General features: G+C 50.8%; 7 protein-coding genes across 7 annotated transcripts; 5 read left to right on the top strand and 2 right to left on the bottom strand.

The window, feature by feature from the left end:
• Positions 1 to 1,193: 1,193 nt before the first annotated feature.
• N7515_002914 (ACP S-malonyltransferase) lies at positions 1,194 to 2,216 on the top strand (the record flags this gene model as incomplete). The annotated part of the gene is made up of 1 exon (XM_056663658.1): positions 1,194 to 2,216. The coding sequence occupies one exon, from the start codon at positions 1,194 to 1,196 to the stop codon at positions 2,214 to 2,216; it is 1,023 nt and encodes a 340-aa protein (XP_056525771.1).
• Positions 2,217 to 2,454: 238 nt separating this feature from the next.
• N7515_002913 (uncharacterized protein) lies at positions 2,455 to 3,110 on the bottom strand (the record flags this gene model as incomplete). The annotated part of the gene is made up of 3 exons (XM_056663657.1): positions 2,455 to 2,643; positions 2,713 to 3,006; positions 3,066 to 3,110. The coding sequence occupies 3 exons, from the start codon at positions 3,108 to 3,110 to the stop codon at positions 2,455 to 2,457; spliced, it is 528 nt and encodes a 175-aa protein (XP_056525770.1).
• Positions 3,111 to 3,752: 642 nt separating this feature from the next.
• On the top strand, positions 3,753 to 4,617 carry N7515_002912 (NADH-ubiquinone oxidoreductase 20 Kd subunit; the record flags this gene model as incomplete). Its single annotated transcript, XM_056663656.1, has 5 exons — positions 3,753 to 3,795; positions 3,848 to 4,043; positions 4,110 to 4,260; positions 4,305 to 4,464; positions 4,523 to 4,617. The coding sequence occupies 5 exons, from the start codon at positions 3,753 to 3,755 to the stop codon at positions 4,615 to 4,617; spliced, it is 645 nt and encodes a 214-aa protein (XP_056525769.1).
• Positions 4,618 to 5,348: 731 nt separating this feature from the next.
• Positions 5,349 to 6,033, top strand: N7515_002911 (uncharacterized protein; the record flags this gene model as incomplete). Its single annotated transcript, XM_056663655.1, has 2 exons — positions 5,349 to 5,408; positions 5,485 to 6,033. 2 exons carry the CDS (start codon positions 5,349 to 5,351, stop codon positions 6,031 to 6,033), a joined length of 609 nt encoding a protein of 202 aa, XP_056525768.1.
• Positions 6,034 to 7,215: 1,182 nt separating this feature from the next.
• On the top strand, positions 7,216 to 7,795 carry N7515_002910 (DUF1761 domain-containing protein; the record flags this gene model as incomplete). The annotated part of the gene is made up of 3 exons (XM_056663654.1): positions 7,216 to 7,235; positions 7,297 to 7,600; positions 7,661 to 7,795. 3 exons carry the CDS (start codon positions 7,216 to 7,218, stop codon positions 7,793 to 7,795), a joined length of 459 nt encoding a protein of 152 aa, XP_056525767.1.
• Positions 7,796 to 8,882: 1,087 nt separating this feature from the next.
• On the top strand, positions 8,883 to 9,706 carry N7515_002909 (uncharacterized protein; the record flags this gene model as incomplete). Its single annotated transcript, XM_056663653.1, has 2 exons — positions 8,883 to 9,160; positions 9,238 to 9,706. The coding sequence occupies 2 exons, from the start codon at positions 8,883 to 8,885 to the stop codon at positions 9,704 to 9,706; spliced, it is 747 nt and encodes a 248-aa protein (XP_056525766.1).
• A 102-nt stretch (positions 9,707 to 9,808) lies between these two features.
• On the bottom strand, positions 9,809 to 11,941 carry N7515_002908 (rRNA-processing protein MPP10; the record flags this gene model as incomplete). The annotated part of the gene is made up of 1 exon (XM_056663652.1): positions 9,809 to 11,941. One exon carries the CDS (start codon positions 11,939 to 11,941, stop codon positions 9,809 to 9,811), a length of 2,133 nt encoding a protein of 710 aa, XP_056525765.1.
• Between the last annotated feature and the right edge of the window lie 266 nt (positions 11,942 to 12,207).

Raw genomic sequence — 12,207 nt, 5'->3', positions numbered from 1 at the left:
CCCTCTACACAGTACACAGTACAGCCTGATAGCTGACAAGCCAATGAATACTACTTGTCAATTTCTGCGAGACCACAGGTGTCTTCTTGGGATGTTGAGGGGGCCGTGGGAGCTCTAGCCTCCATCCGATTCTCACACGGGCCTGGCCGTGTTCTAGTATCCTCGTCTTCCTCTTCTCGATCCCTCTGTCAAGATGACTTCGTTGTTCTGTCCGCTGGGATACTGAGTATCGGAATCATTCCCGCCGTATCTCTATCCGCATGAAAGTCTATTAGGCCGGGCATACGCACGAGTACTTCTCTCCACCGATCCCGGGTGTCATCCTCGTAGACAATCTCATCATTTACAATGCGACCCTCTAAGACGCCACCTCCAGCAACCCAGGCTGATTTCTTCATTCCATCGTATCTTTCCGTAAGGGCGTGATATCATATCAGGAACCAGACTGGCTTCTAGACACTACAGAAGCCGAAGCGCATGTTACGTTCTGCAGAGCTCTGTTACTGTCGAGAATTCGCATCGGATCATCTTCACTTGCAGCAGACGTGTTTTCTGGATGGATTAGTTTGTAGTAAGGCTAGCGCTCTGCGCTATGTCGACTGCTTCCAGAATATGTACAAGATCACGTGGGTAGAACTTCACCGTAGAAGTTATTGTATTTAACGGACTGTTGAGGCATTCGAAAGGCTACCCGTCGTGGCTACCCGGGGTAGCCAAGGCGGGTTCACATAGCCGATTACCCCGAAAAAAGGAGCTCACGTGAATTCCACGTCCAACCCCACGCGAAGTTACTCCCTTTACAACACCATGGACTGAAGGACTACATTCCCCTAGCTCTATGGGATAGTGCATCTCACCCTCGCGATACCGATTTAGCAATCATGCTCATATGTTGTGTTGATACGGCCAAGATTAAAGCTCCCGAGGGTTGCTTAGGGCTGCAACTATAGACAAGATGCTCTCACGCTTCTCGCATCCTAATGGTCATCTCCGACCGAGATCCATTTCACAAGTCGCAATACAATCTCTGACTACACCTTCGAGATCCACACGCCTTACTGTCCCACGCTTCAGACGAGACCTGCACACTGCCCTCTTTTTCCCGGGTTCGTACGGCACTTACACGCCTTTGCCTTGGAAATCACAAATGGCCGCTAACACATACGACAGGACATGGAGTACAACGGGTTGGCATGGCCAATGCCTGGATTGAAGCCTTCCCCCATACTGCGGCAGAGGTTCTGGACGAGATGGATAGCACCCTTGGATTCAAATTATCTAGCGTCATATCCGACGGCCCCAGCTCGAAGCTCAACAAAACGGAAAATTCCCAGCCTGCTGTCATGGCAATTTCAGTTCTGATCCTTCGCATCCTGGAAAAGGAGTTCAGGTTCGACGCCAAATCCCGCGTCGATGTTACGCTTGGACACAGTTTAGGGGAATTCTCCGCGTTGGTCGCCGGTGGCTATCTACAATTTGGGGACGCTCTTCGATTAGTCCGTCGCCGAGCTGAGATAATGGCCGAATGTACGTCTCGGTTGACGAAGGAATCTGGCGAGACCTATGGCATGGTTGCACTCCTCTGTGAGCCTGATCACCTGGAAAGTCTGCTTCGAGCTGTTCAGGAATTCCTTGGGATCGAATCGCCGGGCCTTGAAATCGACAGAGACCATAGGGTCCCAGCCATCCAACAAGTGGTGGTTGCAAACATCAACTCCAAGAACCAAATTGTGCTGAGTGGCAGTCTTGAGCGAATCAAAATCCTGTTGGTCCAGCTGCGTCAGTTTGGAGGCCATGACCCAAGGGCTGTCAGACTGAAAAGTGACAGCCCGTTTCACAGCCCTGCTATGGCGCAAGCTGCAGATTACATGAGAGATGCAGTTGAGAAGATCAACATCACATTCCCGGCTTCGATTCCATGCATATCAAATGTATCCGCCTTGCCATTCCAGTCGAAGGAAGACCTCAAGGATTTGCTCTCAAGGCAATGCAGTGAAACAGTGAGATGGTGGGATAGTATTCGCTATCTCCACCAGGACCGAGGGGTAAAGCGGTGGGTCGGCATCGGTCCAGGGAAAGTTGGCAGGAATTTGGTTGGCAAAGAGGTCGGACGGGTTGACACCAAAGGTGGTGGCGTATGGGCTTTTTGTGACCCTCGTGAAATGTCAGATATCATAACTGCTTTGGAACAAACTGAACCTGAAGCTGAAGGCTAGTACAATAAGATCATCCTTCTACAGTCTATGTTATTAATACCCATATCAACTATGAGCTACATAACACATGAAGTGGTCAATAACCTTAGCTCAATGATCTAAGGATACAATGACTATTGTATGAGAAGTTTCGGTAAGCCTCGTGGGGTATTCGCTATCTCAAAATGGCACAAATTGATCTGCTTGTCCTGTGTCTTCACAACCGCGGTATTCCTAATATCTGCCGCCGATGCATCGCCTATGCAGAGGAACCCGGAGCCCATGTCTCGCCGATGCGTTTCACATCCGCAATGAACCTTTGATTGGAGATTGGCTGGCAAGCGGACACAGAGGCTGCTTTATTTCCCGGGACAGGTACATGGTCATCAGGGGAGTAGAAAGGATTCTGCAAAAGCTGTATGTATGCACTTTGTAAAGCGCAGAATGCCTGTGATAAATCGTCAGCAACCTGTGCTCTTTCGGTAGACAAGTGGCCAGGCATAGTTGCAAAACACACCGGCTTCATATCAGAATCTCTCAACGCATTAACCGCCCCCCTCGCTTGCTTTCCAGTGCTAGCTTCTTCTTGACCATATGAATCCACGATGATCAATAATTTTACTCCCGTCGTCGTCAACCAGCCGTAGGCCGCGAGTCGCTCGTCGATTGCATGTAACAGGCCTAGATCCTGATCGACGGAGGTTTGTTTGCACCGAATTTCGAAGATGTCGAGGCACGAGTTCAATAAAAAGGAGAATTCGATACTGGAATCCGTATACGGGGGAAATAGGGAAATGTGAAGAGGGTTATCCTACAAGCGAGTTAGTAAGGGCAATCTCCAGAGGATCAAGCTGTCGGGATGATACTCACTGCCTTTCCAATCACGCCGATGCAGGCAATTCTGGGGCCTGCCATTTCAGAAATATCTGCTGAAGTAGCAATTTATGTGGATTGGGCGTGGTATTCTGAGCTCCTGGGGTTTGGGGTTAGTTGCAGTGTCTCGACACTGTGATCGGGTGAAAGTGCCTGGTTAGGTTCTATCACTCCATATCATATCCACAGTGCTCTAGATCTGAGCAGCCCTTGAAGGGAATGAATTTTTCGCAATGAAAGAGTACGGAGTACAACGCAGACAGTAGTGGAGTGGTTGTCTCCGACTCCCCGCTGCATGATGTACGGGGAAGACGCGCTCAGGCACCCAGGCAGAAAAATGAGATTGAGAGCCAATGACCACACAGGCAATTGGATTTGGGAGCACCTCACCGCTTTACAATACTTCGTCTAGTAATATATAAATTACATCACTTAACCAATCACCATCGATACATTAGCTTACATCATTGTCTTCATACCGGTGCCATACATCATCTTCTTTGCGGTCTTGACTCGGCACGTTTTGGGGTTCTCCTTGTCTTTGCCGGCCCGCCACCTCTGCTCTCTTTGGTTTCTATATCGTCGCCACCAGCCCGGGCTGCAATCACCTTCTCTCTTCAGCCCTCCCGAATCACGAACCCCTATTTGAACCGGTTTTCTCTCGATTAAGAGACTTTTCTCAAGATGCTGCCGATGGCGAAGCCCGCCATCTCTGGCGCTCTGTGCGGTATGGATCTTCTACAGTCGGTCGACAATCCCAATTTACTAACAGAAATCAGCTGTGCGACCCCGTTTCGCTCTCGCTCTGCCCCGTGCCCAGCCCTTGGCCGCTCTTTCGACTTCATCCATCAAATCAGCGACTGCGCTCGAGCGTCAATCACCATCAGGCCAGCAATTGACCGCATCAGGCAAGGTCCGGACGGAGGTTCCCCTGCCCAGCCAGGAGAAGAAGGAGGGTGCTATGCAATATGCCTTGTTCGTCGCTCTCTGCGGTTCCGTCTTTCATGCGCCATGAGTTCCCGCTGACCCGATATCACATAGGACCACCCTCGATCAGGTTGCCAACTGGGCTCGTCAAAGTTCTTTGTGGCCCATGACCTTCGGTCTGGCATGCTGCGCCGTTGAGATGATGCACTTGTCCACCCCCGTTATGATCAGGATCGTCTGGGAATCATTTTCCGAGCTTCTCCGCGTCAGTCTGATGTTATGATCGTGGCCGGCACCTTGACCAACAAGATGGCTCCTGCCCTCCGTCAGGTTTACGATCAGATGCCCGACCCCCGGTGGGTTATCAGTATGGGCAGCTGCGCCAACGGTGGTGGCTACTACCACTACAGTTACTCCGTTGTGCGGGGCTGTGACCGAGTTGTGCCCGTTGATATTTACGTTCCTGGATGTAAGCATTCACTCCTTCTGTCGCTTTTTCCCTGCCGCAATCAACTGACAGAATCTAGGCCCGCCCACTTCCGAGGCACTGATGTACGGCATCTTCCAGCTGCAAAAGAAGATGAGACATACCAGAATCACACGCATGTGGTACCGCCGTTAATTTCTGATACCGATGATATGGTGGACTGTTTTCTTGTCTCTTCAGTCATAGTGCATGGGAATTGGAATTCAAGCAACTCAACCTGACCGCTGTGGAGTTTTCATTTGTCTTTCTATATTGTATATCAATGTCAGGCCTCAGTATCTGATATTCTGTTTTACTTCACTTTCTGGTCTGCTCCCTTTTTTTTCAAATGTCAGAATATCCATAAGAATTTCAAAAGCGTCCCATTCAATGGCTAACAACCGTACTTGACTGGCATTGTTCTCAAAGTCGTTGAAGGTCTATGAGTGGCCGCATTAAAACGACACCTGAGGTGTCAATAACTTGCACTTGCTCCTTCTGTTTAACAAGATTCTTCATGTCCACACTTCCCCTACACCATTGCTCTTCTACTTTCTCTTCCAAACTCACCGACACACATAACCTAACGATATTTATTAAACCCTGCTTTTGTAGGTCGTCGAGGGACGAACGGTCAGTGAAATTACTAATGCAAGAACTTGTGTGGTAGTTCGGTGGAAAGATCTTCCGCACCGGTCGTCGCACCTCCGGGGTTACCATAACGAACCTCAATCTAAAGGCTTTCCACGGACTCTCGACGAATCTTACGGATTTCAGGCAGTAAGTCAAGCCATATAGACGCAAGGGACTTCTTATTGTGTCATGTGAATTCCACTCTTTATGTGCCAATGGGCTGACGTTGATTCATAGGTCAGAGTCTTCTCATCATGGCTCGCGGTATCGTGAATGCCGCCAAGTCGGCGGCCAATGTCGTCTCTATTAACCAGGTATGCCACGCTGCCAGGGACGAGTAGGCACAATGCCATTGCTATGCGCCGGGCACTAATCCTTCTTGCGCTGCAGAAATACACCGTCCAGTCCACCGGTGTCTGGGAGCGGATCCGCCGCCTTCTCGCTATCGACCCCAACCGTTCCACCGGTGTCCCCCTGAACTCCCAGTACCGTCTTCCCACCCCGGGATCTATTCCTCCTTTGGCCTACGATGACCCCGTCACCGTCCCCGCCGCCGACCTGGCCGACAACCCATACTGGAAGCGGGATGTCCGTCGGAGTTACCCCCAGCTGAGCACTGTGAGCCAGGCCGATGCAGTGGGCCTTCTTACAGTCGGTAGCCAGGCTGCTCCCAAGGACGATGTCCTGAAGCTCGGAGAGGCTGGAGAGCAGCAGCTGGTTGCTGTCAAGCAGCAGGGCGAAGAGCGCGGTCTCGCAGCTCTCTTCGAGCAAGATAAGAAGAGCATCCAAGGTGTGCTCGGTGCCAATGGCTTGCCTCCTCTTCCCTGCAACATCAACACTACCCCGAAGGCCACACAATCCAAGTACGAGCTTGGTACGGAGAATGGCTACCCCGAGAAGTATGCACCGCCAATTCCTCGCTCACTTGGTCCAAGCTAATGATGACACAGATATCCCTGCCGCACTTTTGTTTGATTAGACTGTTATTTACAGCAGATAAATACATTTTTTGTTCTATTATTCAAGGCATTAAGCTCCTCTGGGCGGCAATTGCAACTACGCAGTATGAACAGTAGTATATTGTCATAAACAGATCCTCGAGGTACTCACCTTTCCTTTCCCGTCGATAGGAGCGACAGCTGGATCTTGTTCAAATAGCCGAATAACTCCCGCTCCGCCGTAAAAGCGCCTAGTCGGACTTTATTGTGCTCAGCTCTTGGCCCGGTCGACGGGAACCTTGGAAGGGGGAAGGTTGGCCAGATCACGCAATAAGATGGGGGAACTATGCGGATATATACCTGAGAAAATAAAATGTGTGGTCAGCAATTCTAAGCATGAAGTACGGAGTACCTACATAGTCAACGGGTACCTATAAGTATACTCTCTGTACTCGGCTTTCCCAGTCGCCATACTTCCCTTTACGGATGTGTACGGATATGCATCTCCGGATCTGGCGTAGGATGTGACGTACTAACGAATGGTACCTTGAATCGGAACGAATCAAGCAGTAATTAGCTAGTGATCGATCGGTTCAGACCCCTTGAGCTAGCTCCCAATGCTAAAGGTGGCTTGTTTCTTGCTTCATGGGGCCTATGCCCTCAAGTACACGTCCGATTCTGAGTGCTTCGTTCGATGCAACATCTGTGTAGTGAACTGTTAACAGTCTTTAATCGGCGTCCTTTTCTTTCCGCCTAATCTAACTGAGAAGGAGCAAATGTGCAAAACTACGTAGCTTGATTGGGGTGGCGCCGCCGTGGCGGTCGAACAGTTCAAGATGGTGGATTAGTAGAGGGTCTACAGTAATGACTCGAAGACGCAACTTCCAAGATCAGGACATGTCTCGAATATAGTGACAATATCCACACCTACGTTGTAGAGTAGATCATATGAGACGCGCCCAGCATTCCCCCAGTTACTCCCTTGATTTTCTCCGCCAAACCTTGGATGCGGCCCGGTCTGCGCGTTGACGTCATGGTCCTGCATCGCAACTGCTCTGGCGCTGAATCATGACGACGTCACCTTTCTACCCCGGTTGCATAAAGCACGCCCTCTCAGTATTTAAGACTTTTCTTTCCTTTCTACTCTGTATCCTTCAACCACTTACAATCACACACCTTCAAAATGACTACCTTGCACTGTGAGTACATCTGACGAAGATACTCAATCATTTTCAGGCAACTAGGTAGCTAATAACAAGTCTAGACCTTCCCCCGTCAAGCCCTCCGCCATTGCGTTGGGTACAATCTTCACCCACACTGCCTCCCTCGGCATCTTGGCCCCTGTCTTCGGTGATACCTACCACCGTGCCCAGGCCGCCAACTCAAAGGAGGAGTTCCTTAAGTCGAAGGAGGCTGCCGGTGCTGCCGCAGCCTGGGGAAGCTCCCTCGTTGGAAGCGCCGTCCAGACCTACGGTGTTGCAGCACTCATCAATGCCACCGGCACACTGAGCTACAAGGGTGCCGCGTACCTCGGAACACTTATCTTCCTCGCCAGCTCCGCCCCCGGCGTAAGTTCTTGTATCTCTAGTTTACGAACTCAAAGCAATCATACTGACGAATGTCTGCAGGTCGTGAGCCAGGTCTTCTCCGAGAAGCGCCCTCTTGATACCGTCGCTGTTGGTGCCGTCTCGCGAGTCTTTGAGACTGTCGGTCTCAGTTTGTTCCTCACCTGGTGGGGAACCCGCACTCACCCATTCAACTAAGTTATGGTTATGAGATGAGAGATGATAGCTTGAGCGAGAGCCTCCTGGTCGGGATGTGATCGGACATGTTTCTGAGCCCCGAACCAACCTAGTTAATGGATGTACATGTATTGAATATCACATCGCCTTTAATCTGCTATCTTCCGAAAACCAGGCCTTTCGGGCGCGAGAATCTAGTTCAGAACCTGCGCGAAAAACGTTGTATCTGTTTGCCATATTTTGCATTCTTGGATGGCTTCAGTATCTACAGATCCATCCAACGGAGCCTTATGGGAGTATATCTCACACCAGCATCCCTCCCATCGTCAGAACGGTCTCAAAATATGGCAAACAGATGCAACGTTTTTCGTGCAAGTTCTGAACTAGATTCTCGCGCCCGAAATGCCTGATTTTCGGAAGATAGCAAATTGTTCCAACTTCGCAGAGAGGGACGTGGCCGGAATTGATGTCTGCGCACCTGCTTCAATCAATATATTTCGTAGTGTCAGCCCGGCCACCAACATGCATAGTGGTGATTGTTCTAGACTACCCAAGGAGTAGTCAAATTCCATTGAACTGGGGTAAAATGAACCCACATCGACGGATTGATCGTCCGGTTCCAGATGGGAGAGTCTCTAGGCGAGCTTCACCTACGCAAGTCTTGAAGTGAACCGACTGAGTAGTACCAGAAACTCACCGAACCGGCAGTACACGTTCTTCTATCGATGCAGATAGTCAAGTAATAGATGCAGACTTGCAGATCAGTTGAAGATCAGTCGAGTTCGCACGGGCCAAAGCCAAGCTTATCTTGGCTGGATCAGGTCACCAGGTGCATCAACCTCTAGTCCACGTACATGTTTGTACATGGTACATCTCAGATACAAATCTCGAATATCGCACAAGTCCAGATATCTCCCTTTCTTAATTCCGCAGTCCCTGTCCACCTCTCCCATCAAACATAAAGAGCATAGATTACTATATCTCGCCACCCCTCCAATCATGTGATCCTTCTAGATCGGCATTTGCGATAAGCTTACTCCGTACAAATTCCCCACCAAAAAAAACATTTGAAAACATTTGAACTTTCCCCAATCAAAGACCACCCACAATGATAGACATACCAATTTCAACCCATCCGGGCCCAGAATTGAGCCCGAGCCCACCATCGAGTCCAGACGGACTCACTGTCAGCGAATCCCTAGCGCCACCGCGCGAACTCAAAGCCGCAACGACAACAGACCTGACATTCGACGGACTCCTCTCACAACCCCTGCTACTAAAAGAAGACTTGAAAGATGGATGCGGAGGCCAATTATGGCCCGCAGGCATGGTCCTATCCCGCTACCTGCTCAGCCGACACGCAACCGATCTCTCCGACAAAACAATGTAGGTTTTTTTTCCAACCGCACTTGTTTCCCTTCCATCTCCTTAGTTCTCCCTAATCCCATCTTCGAAAAAAATAGCGTGGAACTCGGAGCTGGAGGAGGCCTTGTCGGACTTGCCGTTGCACGAGGCTGCCAATTCAAAGAACCGATCTATATCACAGACCAAGAACCAATGTTCTCCCTAATGAAGACCAACATCCAGCTGAACAATCTCGAACCCAATGCGACTGCTGCGATACTAAACTGGGGCGAGCCGATCCCTGACCAGATTCCCGCGAAACCGGACGTGATTCTCGCGGCTGACTGCGTCTATTTCGAGCCTGCTTTCCCGCTCTTGATCACTACCCTCCGTGATCTGCTGGGTCCGGATTCGGTCTGTTACTTCTGCTACAAGCGGCGTAGACGGGCTGATATGCGGTTCATGAAGATGGCGAAGAAGGCGTTTGATATGGAGCCTGTGCTGGATGATCCGGGTGCTGATGGGTATAACAGGGAGAATATCTTTCTCTACACGATACGGGCTAAGCGGTCTGAACAGAAAAAGTGATGAGAATGATTATGTGCAATGCTAGAAAATAGATTTTATGTAGAAAATGTTCTTGACTCCTGGATAGTACATATACTGACTCCCCCCGTTGAATCAAACACCTCACAATTTCAGATTGTCTCCTCTGTTCCTGGCCGCTGCATCGACGCCACCGTCGATATTCGTTACACGGCCTTCCTTGTCAATGACCTTGACACCTCCCTTCTTCAAGTCTGATAGGACCTGCTGCTTTTCAGCCGCTTTGCCAGGCTTTTGCTGGGAAGGTTGGGCATCGGTCTTCTTCTGATTCTGCTTATTCTGCCGTCTGATCTTGGCCTTCTGCTCGCGAGTCATCTCCTCTTTGGAGATAGATGCACCAGTCTTGAGAATGACCTCACCCTTAACCGTACCACTGTCACCAGGTGTGTAGATCTCCTGCGGTGCAAGTCCAACAGGACCAGCGACAGCACTGCCAGCCGTAGGACGAGCCTCCTCCATCATGATAGTTGGCGCATCGGTAACGACGTTGATGCTGGCCTGGGCGACCTTGGGCTTGTAGTGCCAGTTGCATAGCGTATCCAACTGGGCGCTGACCTCGTTCCAGAGTTTATTGATCTCGGCATGTTCGCGCATCAACTTGCGGTCCTTAGTATCCACGAAGTTGGGATCGTTGGCCTTGAGATGCTCGGTTTCGTACATCTCAGCCAGACCCTGCTGCGGCTTGGTATCGTCCAATTCAAACCGGGGCTTTCTTCCGGCTTGCTGGGTCTCGGCGCCTGGCCGACGACGGATCACTTCGTCAAACTCCATGGCGAGAATGCGACGCTTGACTAGCTCCTCGATATCCTCGGTAGTCTCATTGGTGACGACAGGGACGGGTTTGCCAATTCGCTCGAAATCAAGATCCTCTTCGATGAGGGAGTTGACGGGTCGCTCAATAGCTCTGGCTTCACCGGTATACATCCATTCTTTCTTGGCCACGTTGTTCGCTTCCAAACGACGGATTTCATCTGCGATCCGTGCCCGCATCTTCTCGTGTGTAGAGCGCGGGGCATTGGCATCCCCGGATCCTTCATCAGCCACCTCTTCATCGGCGGAATCCGCGTCCTCTTCATCGAACAGGTCCCGTCGAACGTCAGCCATAGCACGGTTGACATCTTCTTCGTCGACTGCAGGCGCAGGTTGAGTCTTCGGGAGAGAGCGCATCTTCTTGTTGGAGGCCTTGCGAGGCGGAGGTGCGAAGAAATCGGCGTATTTGATATCACTAGTGTTCACCCAAGCATTGGCCTCGCCATCCTCCATGTCCGCACCCTCTTCATCATCATCATCCTCATCAGAGTCGGCGTTGAGATCGACATTACCAAAAGTCGGGCCTTCCTCCTCGCTGTCGTCCATGGCATCATCGTCCTTTTCCGTTGGGCGTCGCTTGGAGTCGTCGCCGCGGATGGGCGCAGCACTTCCTGCTACTAGCGGGTTGGAATGCCAATCGAAATCCTCCTCATCGCTGTCTTCATTCTGCTCGGGGCCCCCCGCAGCATCTTGTCGCTCCAAAGCTTCGGACTGTTTGTTGAAATCATCGATTGAGAAGAATCCATCGTTCAGTCCGAATTTATCCTCCACGAATTCTTCGGGCTCTCCGTCCGCGGAGCCGAGTGATTTATCATCGTCCCAGTCTTCCATCTCATCGTCTTCGGCCAGCTCGTCGGACTCCATTTCGACGTCTTCTTCAGACCCTTCCTTGAGATCCTCCTCGGCACCTGAGCCCTCAGAGAGATCTTCCATCATGCTCCCTTCCATACTGTCGCTGTCACTTTGCGCACCCTCGGGGTCAGAGACATCCTCAAGATCAGAGTCAGCCTGATCCATGTAGCCGCTGTGTTGGGCGATCAAAGTGATATCACGCTCGATCTCATCGCCAGTCGACTCGAGGATGCGTGTTGCCTGCTCCCATATTTGATTCGAGGTGAAACCATCCACATAGAGGTTCTTCAATTGGAGCTGGGTGATCGAGTCCGCTTCGAGGTCTGAGCGTTTGCGCTTTTTGTTGAGTTGTCGGCGAGTAGTCTGGGCATCCACGACAGATCCAGCGAGGGAATCCAGGATGTGCTTTGCTGAATCCACGACCGTTGTATGTAAGTCGGTGGTGGGCCGGAGGAAGCCCCATGGCGTTGTCAGAGCGGATGAGAGGGCCATCTGCTCGGTGGGTTGGGCGGGTTGCACTGATGCAGACTTGGATTTGCTCTGCCCTTTTGCCATTGTGAAAAGAGCGAGGCAAATGTCGGTATCTTCGTGATGTTCTAGAGGAGCGGAAAACGCGATAGAAAAAATTATCGCCGGGCGGACGGTCGTGAGCCAATCAGATTGCTGTGCGATAAGATAAGGAACTATCCCAATTTTGGTCCATCGGACTTGTCACTCAGTCACTTACAACGATGACTACATTGCATATTGTATTGCTTTGGGTTTCGTTGTATGGACTCACTTGGTATTCCCAAGTCCACCTGACTTCTGAGTCTGCAAGG

Source organism: Penicillium bovifimosum (genome assembly GCF_028826915.1).
Source record: "Penicillium bovifimosum strain IBT 22155 chromosome Unknown utg000002l_segment0_segment0, whole genome shotgun sequence".
In the NCBI taxonomy this organism is placed as follows: Eukaryota; Fungi; Ascomycota; class Eurotiomycetes; order Eurotiales; family Aspergillaceae; genus Penicillium; species Penicillium bovifimosum.
The sequence above is the reverse complement of the archived record's forward strand: the minus strand, read 5'-3'. Positions and strand labels throughout refer to the sequence as shown.